Raw genomic sequence first — 16922 nt, 5'->3', positions numbered from 1 at the left:
CAGTCAACATCATCTTTCACTTGTCAGTTCTATTACACAGCACTACAGCTAACTACCAACAGCTTCCCCTAGTACTTTCTGCATGATTTTTGAAAAGTTAGTTCAAACATTGTCAGTCTTCTCCTCTGAAAATATTATGCTGTTTAAAAGGTTTTGGGTTGTAGCATTTTGTTGTTTGTTTTTTTTTTAATTAAAAAATGCTGAATATAAAAATAACTGTCCTTCAAGAAACAGCTTAAAATATCTAAGAGCTGCTGATTTTGCTGAGTAAACCAGAGGAAACCAAAAGTTCATTTTAAAAAATACAGATGTATTGTTCTAAATACAAAATTGAAAGTAGAATGAAACTGCGTAAGACCTTGACATTCCCAAGGAGCAGGCTTCCCACTCCATGTACATCTACAGATTTTAGCTTTCGCACAGCTAACAATTATGTTTTAAAACATAATGTTAGTAAAATTGTGCCATGTACTTCCATTCCATAAGATACTTATTTTGCCTGGAGTAACACCACTCTAAAGAATGTATGCAAGTACTACAGACCAGAACAAGTAAAATCGTTCCCTAATATGACTGCAGCTGAACACGGGAAGAATCTAGTCCAGCGAAGATCCTACTTTGCAGGGACTGTTACATTGACTTGCATTTAACAGTCACATACCAGCCCTAGAAGGTAACTGTGTGATTCATCACCCAAAGAAAATACCAGTGAAAGCAGGTCTGCCTGGACAACTGTAATTTTCTTTCTGTGAACTCCTGCAGCATCCCTCAGGAAGCAGCAGGGATTATATAAGTCTAGAACTTTTGAGAAACTGAATGAGAACTCCATAGACGAAAGTGTACTGCGAAAGAGTCTGCACCATCATCATTCTCTGCTGCCTCAACATGTCCAGCACTCGTGGGATGTCCAGCATCTGGAGGAAGAGAACAAACCATTACAAGTGACTGGCGAGCAAGGACACTGGCTTGTGCTTTTTCAGCAGGAGGTTCAGAGCAGTACCTGTGATCTAAGGGCAGAATCAGCTGCTCTAGTGTCAGCTCTGACAATTCATTGCTCATGCCTGCAGTACAGACTGCACTACACCACTGACCAGGCCTACCTCCTCATCTGTGAAATACACATCATGGTCAACTCGCCTATCTCATGGGGTATGGGTCTTCACAAATCTAATGGCTGCAAAAGTCTGCACAGTGTTAGGACAGGGATGCACAACGGAACAATCAATTTGTTCAGTCTCAGCTGGCATACTGTATTATCAATAAAAGCTTTATAGCTGTCCACTTCCAGCTAAAAGCTGATAGGATCAAGTTTTATTCTATTAAACTACCACTTTGTCCTCTGCTAAGACTGAAACTGCAAATACAGCACACTTAGGAACAAAATATTTAATAACAAGCACAGAGGCTGGCTACAAAGCATGTTCTTGAATATTATCTATTAAAAGTAAGGCATGAAATAAAAGTGGTAAAGTTAGGGCAAAATCCTGAAATACACTTAATAGCCTAGGGCATACCTTGTTCCACTCAGTGACTCAGCATCTTACAGTCAAGAATCCAAATGAGCATTCCATTACCCAGTGTGTAAGTGGGCAACGGTGGAAGATTATTAACTTCTGTTGAATTGCCAAGAGCTCTTTCAACCATAGTTGTAAGGGCTCTTCCAAAGGACACTTCTTGGGAAAGCTCAAATGAACACCATAAAATATTTCTTAGGCAGGTTATTTACTCTTATATTACCTAACATTACTTAAAGCATGAGAAAGACAAAGAGATCACCTCATTGTGTTCCAAGCAAGCGATCATGATCTCTGACAGTATGACCACTCCTGTTCGTCCTACACCTGCACTGCAATGTACCAGTACAGGAGGATTAGAGTTTTTAGGATCCGCAGTGCTGTTCGTATGGCGCCGCACTGACTGTATCTCTTCCAAGTATGCTATTAAGTTCAACAAGATAAGAACAGTAAATTTAGGAGATGAAGCCCCATAAGCCATGCAATTACACTGTATGACCACCAGAGAAGTAGTAATTTAACAAATGACATCCCACAGAAAAAAGTGACGCACTGTATAAATCACAACTCATATCCCAACCAAAGCAATACAGATCTATAAAGATCATCTAATTTTTGTAAGGCCTTCCTTGCCTTGTTCCCCTATCCCCCACCAAAGGTGGTTCATGGCCATCTTGCTACTGCTGGAACATCCTCAAATATGTGGTATGTGATGCAATTATGTTTTAACCTATATGAACTTCTAGTAAATTATATATTTGGCTTTAGACATAAACAGTCACTTTAACAAACTGGCAGGTATATTCCTGCCGAAAAATATAAATCAGTATCTCTTGCTGGTGTGAAGAAACCTTTTACAACAGAATGTTTGGCATACTTATCAAAAGCTAATTCATGTAAAGCAGCCATTTTTAGGAGGTATTAAAAAAAAACCAACTCAACGAACAAACAACCCAGCCCAAACCACAGCTATTAAATGCAACTTACAGAGAAATCCCTTTAAATCCTCTGGACAGCCATGCTGCGGCCAGTCAGTATACTGCAGATGCCAAACTGTTCTCTCTTGTCCTGTGAGAAGATGCTTAATCTTCAAACCCGTAGTTGCATAGCAGCCTGAGTCAGTACGGAATCGTGTGGTAATCTTAAATCTTCCGTATGTTACAGTGTTGTGTCTTGAACCAAGACGTGGCCAGTATCTGAAGCTTTTTTCTCGCCCACTTTCCTTAAAAGTAAAACACTTGCTTAACAAGAAACATAAGAACACTCGTACAACTAATGCTCCTCTATCAACTGTACTTCTCCTCTATTAAGTACTACTACAGTATTACAGTTTCTCACTGAGTAAACCAACTTTCCAGCAGAAAAAGTTCCCAAATTTACATCATTCTACCAAGGAAAGCAAGACAGGAGGGCAAACGGGACCCTAGAAATTTATCTTTGAGTCATCTTGTTGTTGGAGCAAAGATGCCCTTCCTCTAACAGATCATAACAAAATCATTGCAGAATTTCTGGGGGAAACCTGACTTGGTTTATACTCACTTCCTCTGCCGTCACCATAGCTATGATGGCAATCCCTTGTTCCCAGATCATCTGCCAGAAATCCTGACACGTATTCTGCAAAGGGCCCTGCGTAGCAATGTAATCCCACTCTATGCCGCCAACAGAGATCTGTAAATAGAAAGACATTAGATTAGTAATTATTGCAAACTCCCTTCCTCAATTCTTAAAGTCAGCCATTTGAAGATGCACAAAATGAAAGAAGGCAGCAACACTGCAGAAGCAGGAGCCCACTGTGAGTTATATCTGCCTCCCATTTTTTAACTGCATCTTGTCAAATTAGATGCAGAAGGGACACAATGTTTAAAATTGTATAGGCACATGGCTAAATAAATGTATTTTACACCATAAGCATAACACAAAAGTGAGTAAATAAAATCATACTTCTCTTTTGTGAATTTAAGGTATTCTAGCCAATTCAGGTTTAGAGAAGCTTTCATACCTTGGTGCTGTAAATGCTATTATATGCACTAAAAAGTTTGAATTAGCTGATGTTCCCTCAAAAAATATTATCTTGTTCGAGAAGGGTCAGAAGAGTTACTCAATATCGTGTAAATGAGCTGAAATACAGAAATTATGGTACCATGTCAGTGTACAAACAGACTTATTAAAAAAAAAAAAAAAGACAGCAATACAACTACAACTGCTGCTTTGATGATCTTGACTCTTTTCAGAGAAAGCACGAAGCCAATTGTAGTTGCACTTTAAGTAGGTAAATGCACTCAAAATGAACGAACTGCCTTGAAGGCTCTTGAGGTCACTCTGCCACTTCTTCAATTTTTTAAACAGAGTTTAAAATGCTAAGGCTGGCAAAAGGGGGCAACTGAAGATTATGGAAGAGTAGATCTTCCCATGGCTCCATCTGTTCCTCTAAGTATCCAAAAAAGTTTAAACCCGGAATTAGTTTACTGCCACCTATTGTGGATCTAGTCTAGTGCAGAAGAGGAAGAAATGGTAAGGATTGTCACTGCAGTTCAGAAATATCATAATCATTGCAAGGGATCCCAGTTTGTTATAAAGCTATTTGCCTTCTTAACTCCTGGAAGAATGGACATGCCTTCTGTTAGCACCAATCCACAGAGAGACGAGACAGAGAGAGAAAGGAGACAGCAGATCAATACAGAACCGAAACGCAGAAGCTCTCTCCAATAATTAAGCCTCCATTATTCTAGATAATGGGGAAAAACAGGTTCCTCCTTTCCCCAAGGAAACCTCTGCCGAAGAAGGGAAAGAGAGAGATGGAGGGATTCTCATTCATCTGACCAAACCAAAATTGATAGCCAAATCCATTTTTAGTTACCACATGAACTGGGAAGTATTTCTCCAACATTATTTTTCTCACCTTGATATGAGATGCATTGATGTAACCTGTGTTATTTTCTTTGGTTGGGACTAGCTCTACTCTGGTATCATCATAAGGAAGGACGTCCTGGAACCGGTTTCTCTCAGCATTTTCAGGAAGCCGAGCTATTGAGCACTCGCCATCTATAAGTCTTTTTTTCTGAACGCGCTCGTATTCAGTAAACACCATCCCCTGCTCTAACCGTTGCTCCAGAACTTTACACTGAAAGACAGAACACAGATAACCATATAAATTCACACTCTAAGGTGAGTCTATTTTAACAGAGAATTCATGAAGGAGAAAATGTATGTATTTTCCTCTCCCACATACTTCTTCAATGCTTTTCCAGCTATTAATGTTTCACAAACATACCAGAATAAATTAGAAGCAACTCTAACCAGCAGGAATTTTGTTCAAGTGAAAACTAAACAGCCTGTTATACCTCATTAGGTCACAAAGACTGCAGATACCACTGGTGAAAGAAAGATTACCTCATAGTTCCTATAAAGACAACCCAGTTGGGCAGAGAAATATTTCACCAAACCATATAGCTATGCTATACTACAAACTGCCTCAAATACCTTTGAACAAGAAATACTCATTAATCCTTTTGCTCAATATAGCATGTTAGGTCTCATCATTTGAAAATGTCTCCTTTAACCCTGTAATCCAAAACCCATTAAGTCAACTTTGTCATTTGGATGGAAAAAAACCTCTAGAAGTGTAAAACAAAACACCTGCCTCAGTCAATGAGCTAATAATTCACTATAAACATTTTCTTAGTCTGAAGATACTAAACTCTGCATACAGAAGCAAAGCCTTCTTAGAACCTCTTGCTGCAGCTGAGGTATAAACCCAGGATTTTTTTCTAATAGTATAATTCAATCTGTTTCATTTAATAAGCTGCCCCCACCCCACCCCCTCGATTTATTCTTTCGAAACCAAGGTCTTTCTAAATCATAAGACACTTCTGGAATTTCAGCACCTCTTTGCCAACAATAATTAGAGGAATAATATGTAAGATTTCAGCCAGAAAATTTCATCTATGTCACATGTCCCCAGTCTCTCACAGCAACTGCTCTACAGTATCAGGTCAGAAAAGTTTCTCGTATCAAATAACCATAATGCCAAATGCTGCAGAGGAAGGTGTAAAACCTCAATCATACGCAATTTGCACATAAATACATCAACTGTACAAACTCCTTTACTACCTTTAGGCTAAATTCCCTCATTTAAACTGATAATAATATGAAGCTGAGCAAAGAAACAGGCATTGAATTAACTTTAAAGTAATCTTCTAAAATATCTGCAGTCAGGACTTCCTTTCATATCACAAGTCTGCTTTGCATTGCCTCTTCTGAACTGTTTTAGGAATTATTCCCATTTCATGGTATCTATGACTGCCTGAAAAGAAAGTGTAGTGACACGTCTTTTTCATAACTTGACTTCATGGATTCTTATTTTACCTCAACAGTCTGGGCAGAGCTAACTGAGTAACAAATAATATGGCTGAATTCAATAAATAATTCAATAAAGACGAGATGATGGCTGTAAGTAAGAGGAAATTATCAACATAGGTACTAAATGTGGAACTGTACCTCAGTAACACAATGATAATTTTTGTCCCTTAGCATCTTTAAGGAGTGTATATATAGTTCAAAAAGAACTTCAACTATGTTGAAATGGAACAGTCAATTTTCCTTCATATGGATCTCACTCTAAGCCTTCAAACTCCAAGAATTAATTTCTACCATGTGTCTTGCAACTAATTTTCTTGGTCTGTTCCTTAAAACTGCAGCCAGTGAGAGCAGGACTGTTCCTTCAGGTTCTAATCCCTGCCCAGTGACTGTAAACAAATTGAGCAAGAGGGGTTCTGCAGCTGAGGATGACCAACCATCCCGAGAACTGGATTCTTAAGAGATCACTGTTTGCAGAATGTACAATGATCACTGTAGACCCTGGTGCATCTAGTTGCTCCCTGGTCAGATGTGTGATGACAGCACTGTTCTATGTAGTCCTTCACAGGCTGGATATTGACTGTATTTTACTTTCCTGCACCTATTTAATGATATATGAGGCAGGCTGAAGTATATTTCCTGATACTGTTTACTCTGACACAGAAGCAGATGGAGTCTTACATTTCTCAAAGAATTATCCTCAAATTCTAGAACCTGACGTCCTCTCAGTGATCTGAGATCTTTTATTGAATTTAAAATTTCTGCAGATTACAGAAGCTACATCTATATTTTCAAGGATTCATCTGAGGAAAACAGATAAATGCAATCTGCACAAGCTGTACCCTGGGGATGCAATTTAGCTACAAAATTTATTGTAAAAATTGTATGAATTACTAATAATTACAACTAAGTTCAATCTCACACTCAGAATTTTAATTTTCATATGTTTTCAGTCTGGAAAACCCCAAAATCAAGAGTGAAAACAGAAAGACTTGGGACGAAAATGTATCAGTAGATACTATTTAATTTGCTTCCTATATGTTCAAAGGGTAAACTATAATCTGAATTACTCTTATCTTAAATCTTAAGGAAAAAAAAAAAAAAAAAATCTGAGTTCTACCCAATATTCCTAGCAATGACTTATCAATCAGAAGTCTCATCCTTCATTTTGTTTCAGTTCTCAGTAGAGTTCTTTTTACTCTGAAGCATTTTGAAGTCAACACAAAGCACCATTCATATGCATTTCATTTTGAAAAAATCACTAGTGTAAAAGAGAAATCAAGCATTAAAAAATTTCAACATACCCGTTCATCATTTGTTGCTCTTGTTGATTCTTCTTTCCCTTCATCTGGCAGAGGCATTCTAGTCAAAGCTAGTCCATTTAGGGCAGCTAGTTTCAGAGGCCCTATTTTTTTTGCATCATTTTTATTCTTTTTCATACCCTGTAAAAGAAAAGCTAAAACTTGGAAGTATTCTTAAATATCTGACGAAGTTGTAAAGCAGAAACCAGCTGAGTTCAATTAACAAAGCATGTCTTTGACCTCTTCTGCAAACAGCTCCGACTTTTTTTTTTTTTTTTTTTGATAAGCAGTGCAGTGAGAGATTAGGGTGGTGGGACTACATTCCTCCAAGGCCACAACACAAGTCTGTCTTCATTCCAGACAGGTTAATAAAACTGCATGAGAATGACAAATACTGTTCCCTACAAAACTCACAACTGAGGGTGTGAGGTGACAACTCTGGATAATTAACATTCTTGTACAGAACTGAAATCACTTTCCAACCCCAAAAACACATAAAAATTATTCCTTACTAGACTATTCAGTTTGCAGGCACTTTTCTTCTCTACAAGCGGGCATAACAATGAGCATATACCTTTAAGATATTTGGATACAGTTAAATGTTTGACTAAGTTTTCAAGAAACTCCACATACAAAACATGAACACAGAATAGACAGATCTGAGCCCTGAACCAGGCTACGAACCTAAATTATTGAAGTTACCATTCATTATTTGAGAAAAATACCAAAGGGGGATTTTTATGAAAGAATAAATTCAAATGACTATTTTAAAAACTGTAAGAGAAAACTTCACCATTCCTGCAGTTGCTAAGTTTGGTCGTTAACAAAAATACACTGAAAATGTGAGTGTATATTCTGCTTGAATGATAATCGATACTTTCAAAAGCTAAATGGTAGTAAGGAATACAAAGACAAAGCTAAAAGGATGAGACCACATTTAAAAGTGAACACAAACACAATGGTAAGAGTTCATTGAAAAGCAAAATGTGCAAATATTGCTAGGGGCCAGCTTTGTTACCAGGATATTCATCTCAATATTGAATATAGAAAGGTAATGGTCTCTATTATGTAATGGCACTGTTAAATGTTAATGAACCAGAAAGTATTTTACTGAACACTTTCAGTAAGAAAGTTTTAGTATCAATTTTATTTCAAAGGTTGACTTGAACATTTATATAGCTATCAGAAAGAAAAGGCAGGCTATGATTTCGGTAGATACATCAGTGTCTGAAAATGTATCTTTTGGAGAACAAAGTACTAAATGACTATCTAAATGTGAACCCAAGGAGGAAGGTACCAATTTTTTTCCTGTGTCCACATAAACAGGAGGAAGCAGATTTAGAAAAACATACACAATTATAAAATTAATTGAAGCTGATGAAGGTTCATTTCATTGTGTTCAGCTCCATGTATAGCAGGTCTGACAGACAAAAAAATTGTGAGAGCAGTAACTATTTAAACACATAGCCTTTGCATAGGCTAACTTTTGCAGCATCAGCTCTAACAGATACTACAGCAGTAGAAGTTATACAGTAGTTCCACTGCAGTCCAGTTTCTACAGAAAACTATTTGACACTTAACTCAGGCAGGCAAAGTTAACAACCAATTTTAAGAGGCACAATAATAATAAAAATGGTCTTCCTCCATTAGCACTTGAAATATGCCACAAACCACATAAAACTGAACAAAAGTTTAAAATGAGTGGTAAGGACTGCCAGTGAAATTCTACAGTCCCACGCAGGCCTTCATGTTTCTGTGAGGTGGGAATTACAGGGAAGGTGAAACTTGCAGTTGTTCACTATTTATGGCTTCATAAGATTGGAGTAGGAGAAAGAGATACGGCAAGCAAGAAATACCTTTAGTGGGACAAAAACAGCTTGAAGAGAAGGCAAAAGGGAAAGGATATGAAAAGGGGCATGGACAGAGGAAAGAAGAGAATGCAAGGAAAGAATTTATTGCCCAATGCATCAGGTCCCCCCCTTTTGGATCAGAAGAAGAAAACAAATGAATCCAAAAAAGTAAACATTCAGCTACACCCACTTTTCAGTGAGAGGAAGATTAGAAAGCTGGTAGTGGAATGGAAAAAGAGTTGCATCTGTTCCAGATAAGGATGCATAGGGCAGAATTCGGGATCTAGAACTGACTTTAAATTAGCTCATTCTACAGTTGCTAACCAGGTTAGGTGTAGCAGATAGATGGAGGCTGCACAGCTGGATTTTTATGGGAAGACTATACAACCAGAACTCAGACATGGCAGAGAAGGGAATAAAACATAGCCAAGCAAAGTTAATCAGGGAAAACCAGAAAAATAAATGTTAAGCTTAACATAGCTTTTAATTCACATTTTTTAAAAGCATCTCAGGTTGATTAAAAAAAAAACAACCAAGCCTCAAACAAAAACCCCACACAACTCCCACTACAGAACAACCCAAAACGAGGAATAGTATCCACTTACACCTAGTGGGGGAAGGCCTTCCACAATATTCTTCTTCCCAGACAAAAGATCGGACACAGGTCTCTTCTTTACTGAATCTCTCCTTACTCTATATCTCCCTGATGTAGTAAGATCAGATTCCGACATGGATGGAGTAAGCAGTCCATCCCCTCTTCTCTGTACCTGGCCTTCTACTAGTAGATGAACAGGGCTCATATCTTTCATTCTCTTTTCTGTCTCTGTAATATGTAATTTAGGCTCAAGAATATGCAAAGGGCCAGCAGATGAAGCAACAGAGCTATAAGGGTAGTTCAGTACTGAATCATGAGAATAACCACCCATAACAGACGCAAGTTGGGTTTGATCTTCAGGAAGAGGAGAAAGGCTTGTACTAGTCTTGTTTTCTTCTTCAAATTCTTCTTCTTCCTCACTACTGTGAATCAGCATAGTGGCATCTGAAAGGGTTTTCTTATGATCACAGTTCACACTTTCTTCTTGCTCACTTTCTTTTTGCTTTGTTCTCTCCATCAGAACGTTGGACTGTGACCCTTCTGAGATAACTCTTGGAAGAGCCACATCTGCTGCAGAAGCTGACATGGTCCTCTCTTTAATTCTTATTCCTTCAAAGGTGGGAGTCAAGCCTGCTATTTCAATACTGTTCCTTTTCTGCAGTTGAGCATGGCGCGCCGATGTTAGAGGTTCACTGACTTCCTGAAGAGAATGTGCCACAGGCAGGCTGTCTTCCTGAAATGTCTGGACAGAATGGTGCACTCGCCTTGTGATAAGATCTGGATTGCTGCTGCTAATGTAGATGTGTCGTGAAAGGTCTGGAGTACTATTTGCTGGTCTTGGGTATGGGTACGGGGGAGGCGGTCGATAGACTTGGGTCTTCATTATGTTTGGTGCCGGATAGTCCTGAGCCTGGAGCTGCACATTTGTCAACTCAGGCACACTGACTGCCCCAACAACTGGTCGCTTTTCAGCAGGATAAGGATAGGGGGATTGACTATGAAAACTGTAGTTCAGGTTAAATGGATAATGGTTAGATTGTGGGGAAGCGAAGTGAGCGTGTTCTCGTATTTCAGGTTGACTGTAAACTAAGGCATCAGGCCTGCTGTAAGCATATGAATTGCTGATATTAAGATTTCTCATTGAATGACTCTGCCTATCCGTTTGCACCATTCCCCTGTTGAGCTGTCTCATCACAGTTTCATAGTCTGGCGTGGGACGATAAGAAGGTGGTATCAGTGCGCTATGTCTATGTGACGGGACATAATCAGTTCTGAGGACATCGCTTCCAGTAATGCTCGGATTAGAGGACATGGGGGACGGCTGCAAGTAATGCTGTGGATTGTTCAAGGAGTTTGTGCTATGTGCACTATAGACACTACCATTGCGGATCCGACCACTGTAGTCATGGGGGGCTCTATCCAAGCTAGTCTGGGAGTGACAGTAGTATCCATTCTGATTGCTCACAAAGAGGTTATCTGAAAGTAAAGTTTAAGAACAAGCTTTATGTCCAAGACATCAAACAAAGATATCCTCTATTAAGACATAGCTAACCAACGTTTGAGATTTTCAAAATCTCAGTTATTCTTAGCTATGTATTGAAATAGGAAGGGGGAAAAAAAAAAAAAGCCAGGTTTTTTGTTGTTGTTGATACCTAAGGGATGTATACCACAATAATCTACTACAATGATGCAAATTCCTGTTGGAAAACATTGTCTCAGTTTAAGAACAGCTTTCTTCTGTTTGGGATAGGTTTGCTAAATTTCAGTCCAAGTTAAACAAAATCCCTATCAATCTATCAATCTCAAACAACACCAACTGAAAGAAAACATGTCTACACCAGGGTTTGCACTGATCTAATGAGATCAGTTTAAACAGAAAGGAAGAAAAAAAAGCAAACAGAAAAAACAGCAAAACCCTAGACACACCTCCACAACAACCACACAAAAAAATCCCTCACTCTTCTCCCCTCCAGGCCATAACTAGATATAGTACTACAAGACTTTTAAAAAATAAAATAAAATTAAATTAAATTAAAATAAAATAAAATAAAACCCAAAACCAAACAAACCCTCAAACTAACTTTTCTGGAGAAATTCTGGAGACAGTTTAAACCACCACCATATATTGTTTGCACATTAACACATACCCACTCTGATGAGTAAAGAAAATGACCTAACAGATTATACATCTAATATACATTTAATAAATTAATATTACTTCATCGAGTGTACAGTTTGTCGAGCTCCAGAAGAGAACAATTCAGTCATGGCTTTAGATGCCTTTCATGATTTAACTCTTCAGGTTCACCAAAACAATTGATACGCTTACGTTAATGAATTTGCTGACAATCAAAAACTTTTGTTTGTGAAAAGATTGTTCAAAAATAGGAGGTATGCAGTAGCAAGTACCCAGCAATAACTCCAACACTATATTGGAAATAATTCAGCTACATTCTGAATTTAAATACCTTTACCTTCATGAATACTTGTGTAACTCTATTTAGATAGAAAACGTGCTTATTCCCCTTACCAGTGAGGAGTTAACACTATTTTTTTTTTATCCAGCTGACTTGTAGGACTGGAAGGTCCCTATCAAAACTAAGGCAACTTTGCAAAAGATTAGACTAAGCCTTTCAGGGCAGCAACTTTGTTAATTAAAGGCACAGTGTGTAACAATCAAAAAATAAAAAAAAAAAAGGAGAGAAAAGTCATGACTCCACTGTAAACTGCTTAGATTAGGAGTATACATTCCTTGAGAATTCTAATTAGGGTTTGCTTGGGGTTTTTTTCTTTCCTTTTTTCAATCAAATGTATACCAATTCCATAAATTGCAGACCTACTTAGCCTTTGAATTCCCCACCCCCTTGTAGTCTACCAATTCTGAGAGAAACTTCTCTCTTCCTGCATCCTCATTTTAACAATTTTTTATTTTTAATCGTCTGAATTGTTTGAGGGATCAGTCACTCTCTGCAGCTATTAAGATAAATATTGACAAGGATCTTACAATGCCATAAAATACCAATTTGGTACATGAACCAAAAAAACGACAGTCAGCTTAAACTCACACAAGGGACCACAGTCTATAGCTGCTGTATATGCTATCACAACTAACTTTGCTCATATCCCATAGGAGAGGATATGGAGGATAAGCAGCTGAGGGAACTGAGGTTGTTTAGTCTGGACAAGAGGGGGCTGAGGGGAGACCTTATTACAGCTACCTGAAAGGAGGCTGTAGTGAGGTGGGGGTCAGTCTCTTCGCCCAAGTAACAAGCGATAGGACAAGAGGAAATGGCCTCAACCTGTGCCAGGGGAGGTTTAGATTGGACATTAGGAAAAATGTCTTCACAGAAAGAGTTGTCAAGCACTGGAACAGGCTGCCCAGGGAAGTGGTGAAGTCACCATCCCTGGAGGTGTTTAAAAGAAAGACGTGCAGATGTGGTGCTTAGAGACATGATTTAGTGGTGGACTTGGCAGTGCTAGGCTAACGGTTGGACTTGATGATCTTAAAGGTCATTTCCAACCTAAACGATTCAATGATTCTATTTCACATTAGACTACATGCCTAGAGTAGCAGCACACACTTCAATGAGTGCTGTAGTACAAACTATCCCATGTTCACCCTATGAATTCATTCAGCTCTAGCTAAAGTACCTATAAATGCAAATTACAGCTTTTACCTTCTAAAATGGTGTAGCGTGGCCTTGGATTTAATGAACTTACCTTGGGAGGATGCATATGGTTCAGTATAATGACCATTGTAATGCAGCTGAGGTGGTGGAGGCATCATATAAGGCTGAGGCTTGGGCTAAGAAAGCAAGCATCTTATTGTTAAACTCATGATTTATTTTAAAAATAGTTCTTGAAGATTTTTTTAAATATATATAATGTGTAATATTATATATATAACATATAATACACACACACACACACTTTAGTCTTACAGCATTTCTCTAAATCTGCAATGTAAGTTTCTCCTGTGAAGTCATACAAGAAATAATAATTGAAAAAAAAGGAAACAAAACCAAAACCACACACCACCAACCCAAGACTGTATCTTGCCATCTGACATCTAGCAGAGCCTCCTAGAGACAGAGCAATCAAGCTAAAAATAGAAGCATTTAAAATACTTTTCAGGGCAATTATTTTAATTCCATTATTCAGATTTTACATAGCAGCTTTTTCTACAAGCCAGAAACAGTTCCTCACTAGACTCATCTTTTCCACTGCTCATTTTATTTCACTGAAGGAAACTAATGTCTGATTCAAAGTCAATTGAAACACATACAAATGCAAATAAAAACCTATTTGCTTTCCTTACCATAGACATCCTGGACGAAGACCTCCTTCTAACAGGATTCACTGTAACAGGCTGGGTTTGTCTACAGAAGAAATTTTATGCTGAGAAATGATTCTTAACACCACCAAGACCTATTTCAAACCTTGGAAAGTGCTCCCAAGTTCAGTTCAAAAAAATCCCTCTACATTTCTTGATCCAGGCCCTGTATTGAATAGTCCTCCCCAACAGTCTCAAAAGGAAAGAGCTCTGTGCATAAAGCACCATCGCAGACAGTATGAGTAGAATCACAAAACCAGGATCAAAATACCTCAGTTATTTCTTTGCTTCTTTTCTATGAAGTGTAAAAAGGAGATGTCCCTGAAGCACTACAGCAGAGCAGAAAAAGCAGCCGAGTAACTGGAGACTAGTTCCAAATTTGAACCCCATATAAAAATCTCATACTGTAAGTTACCTGTTCTACAAGACCAGACAAAATTATTTACAAAATGTGATGTTACAGATGTTACAGGAACTGGGAAGCGCAACTATACTGCATGAGCATCTGTATGTTTCAACATGTAAGCTAATGGTAATAAATTTTCATAATTTGTTGGGTTGCCTCTAGGATGTAAGGTCCAGAAACCTTTTTGCCCACCCTACACTGCACCTGTACTGTGCACTTTGCAACAAGACAGAGGTCAAAAGACAGCAGCATAATACAAATGCAGGAACTGCCAGATTTCAGAAAGAAAGATGATTTTTCAGCTCACCCTTTGGGAAGTGAAGGACGAGAAAGGATTGGAAAGCGTGGAAGAGAAAGAATGAGGGAAGATTTCTGAGAGCCCTCCTCAGGTGGAGAGTCCAGGGAGTCTCTAAAGACAAGGTATGTACAGATTAAGGAAAAAAAACCCCAAACTGAACTTAATACAGGCATGCATAAGACAGTTTTCAGCAGCAGAACCAGATGCAGGGTATCTTAGAGATAATCAGAAAAGTTTTTTTGAGGACTTTACCTATTAATAAAACCATGTTGCAGTGAAAGAAATTAAATAATCTTAGAGACTGACACTCAATACAGAATTATAGAACTGACATTATTCAGATAGCAATACACAAGTCCCACAAATGCACTACTCCTACCAGTATTTCTTAGGCTCCTCAAAAGGCAGCAAGGTTTACAAGCTTAGAGGTATGAGGTCTACTCTATTCCACATAAAGCTTACTCTTCTAAAATAAATCAGCCACCTGTGGTACAAAATATTCCATTATCTTTCCACTGGCCTCAGCAAATTTAGGACCAACCCCTCCATAGCCATCTTCTCATGTACAAAGAAGAGGAATGGAACATTTGGGAATCACGCTTTTTATGACAGACTTTTCATTGGGTCTAATTCTTTATTCTTTGACTGAAGTAACTTAACTGAAGGAAAGCTCTACCAGTGGAGTAGCTCAAATTTCAGCCCTTGATTTACAAGTTGGAGACCAGCCCAATTAAATTTAATTTGATGAATTGTATTAAATTTACTTTGCACTGGTGCTACTTGAGCTACACGGATTCCACGGATATCCAAAGGACCACATACCTCTCAGCTGTCAATATAGCACATTTCAGGAGTGCTTCACATACACTTCCCGCCCTTTTGAAGGCCTCTAGAGTGTCCTTTCAGAGCAGTTCACCCAAACCCAGGCCAAAATCCCAGTGATTCAGTTGCTCACAAACATTCTAGCCACAGTAGCCCCCAAAACAACTAAAGTCTGTCACAGCACTGAGATCTAGCAGCAGGGGCCAAACACTATTACTTCTGGTAAGATTTCAGTGTTTAATATTGTCGTCTCCTGTTACAAATCACAACATGCATGAGAAACTGGTGATAAGCATTTTCTCAAGAAAGTTTAAGAAAACCCCCCCAAGTCATTAATTACTACCATCTAAACAAGACAGTAAAGACATTACAGAGGTTATAAAGAAATTTCACTTCCCAATGAAAGCTTTAAGGGCATCAAGAGTTCTGCTAATGTATTCTACTTACAGGCTGCATTTATTTAGTCTGTAAAATTTGTGTCTAGCCACACACATCCTCCACACATATTTTGCTGTTTCCATATCTTCCTGCCAAAAAAAAAATAAATTAAAAAAAAATTTGCATATTAGGTCAAATATGCATACCCTTCACTTTCAGACAAGCTACTGAAATTTTTAAGATTAAATTATCATTGACAGATTTCACTTACTATAACTTCATTACTGTCACCAGGTTTTCCCTAAAACTGTACTTTTGCATGCCTGAACATGCACTGTAGCCTAACAATTTTATTAGATTCATGAAAGTTGAACATAGAAGACTTGTGGAAGACACTCTTATCAGCTATAACATTAACACAATATACAGTACATATATATATATATATATATATATATATACACACATACACACACACACACCATGCCATAAGATTGTCAACAGTTGCCTTCTTAACAAAGGCAACTGGTAGATGCTACATAAAATTAATTCTGCAAGGAACGCCAGGGCCCGTTCCAGCAAAGCTCTGAGACCATGTTTATCTTTAAATACCACTGATTTAAAAGTTAAAAAAGATATGCTAGAAATTTTACTGGAATGGATGAAAATGTTTATGACCACTTGAACCAAACTTGTCAATGTACTCAACACAAAAGGTCAGATTTTTAATGCCTTCCCGTAGAAAGCTAGCCAGAGACAATATTATTACTTTTGACTCACTCATAAAATTCAAAGTTGCTAAATATATAAAAAGTAGTTTTTATCATTTGAGTTAAATCAGCAGTCTTAATTTATGTTTTTATTTACAAGTGCCTTCATGAAAAAAAAAAAGTAAAAATCTACTCACAGTTTGGAATTGGATTGTCTCTTCTTTGTTTGCTAGCTCTAATGCAAAAAAGGATTTGTTGTGGGACATGTTGGCAATATCATGCCACCTGCACACAAAAAGGATAGAACATGACTGGCAAGCTCTGATTTTCAAACCATAGAAAATGCAACTGAAGAACAG

General features: G+C 38.0%; 1 protein-coding gene across 2 annotated transcripts in view; it reads right to left on the bottom strand.

The window, feature by feature from the left end:
- Window positions 1-785: 785 nt before the first annotated feature.
- Window positions 786-16922, bottom strand: part of PTPN21 (protein tyrosine phosphatase non-receptor type 21) — a 39187-nt gene continuing 23050 nt past the window's right edge. The window contains exons 8-19 of one of the 2 annotated variants that reach the window (XM_086462355.1): window positions 16761-16848; window positions 15923-16002; window positions 14663-14764; window positions 13935-13995; window positions 13337-13421; window positions 9627-11092; window positions 7175-7312; window positions 4414-4635; window positions 3054-3182; window positions 2502-2736; window positions 1777-1937; window positions 786-914 (exon numbers count right to left, since the gene is read on the bottom strand). In XM_086462355.1, coding sequence (XP_086318481.1) covers window positions 786-914; window positions 1777-1937; window positions 2502-2736; window positions 3054-3182; window positions 4414-4635; window positions 7175-7312; window positions 9627-11092; window positions 13337-13421; window positions 13935-13995; window positions 14663-14764; window positions 15923-16002; window positions 16761-16848 — 2896 coding nt within the window. The remainder of the gene's footprint in view (window positions 915-1776; window positions 1938-2501; window positions 2737-3053; window positions 3183-4413; window positions 4636-7174; window positions 7313-9626; window positions 11093-13336; window positions 13422-13934; window positions 13996-14662; window positions 14765-15922; window positions 16003-16760; window positions 16849-16922) is intronic. The other variant, XM_009953610.2, reaches the window with a different exon arrangement.

Source organism: Leptosomus discolor, chromosome 3, assembly GCF_034619465.1.
Source record: "Leptosomus discolor isolate bLepDis1 chromosome 3, bLepDis1.hap2, whole genome shotgun sequence".
In the NCBI taxonomy this organism is placed as follows: Eukaryota; Metazoa; Chordata; class Aves; order Leptosomiformes; family Leptosomidae; genus Leptosomus; species Leptosomus discolor.
The sequence above is the reverse complement of the archived record's forward strand: the minus strand, read 5'-3'. Positions and strand labels throughout refer to the sequence as shown.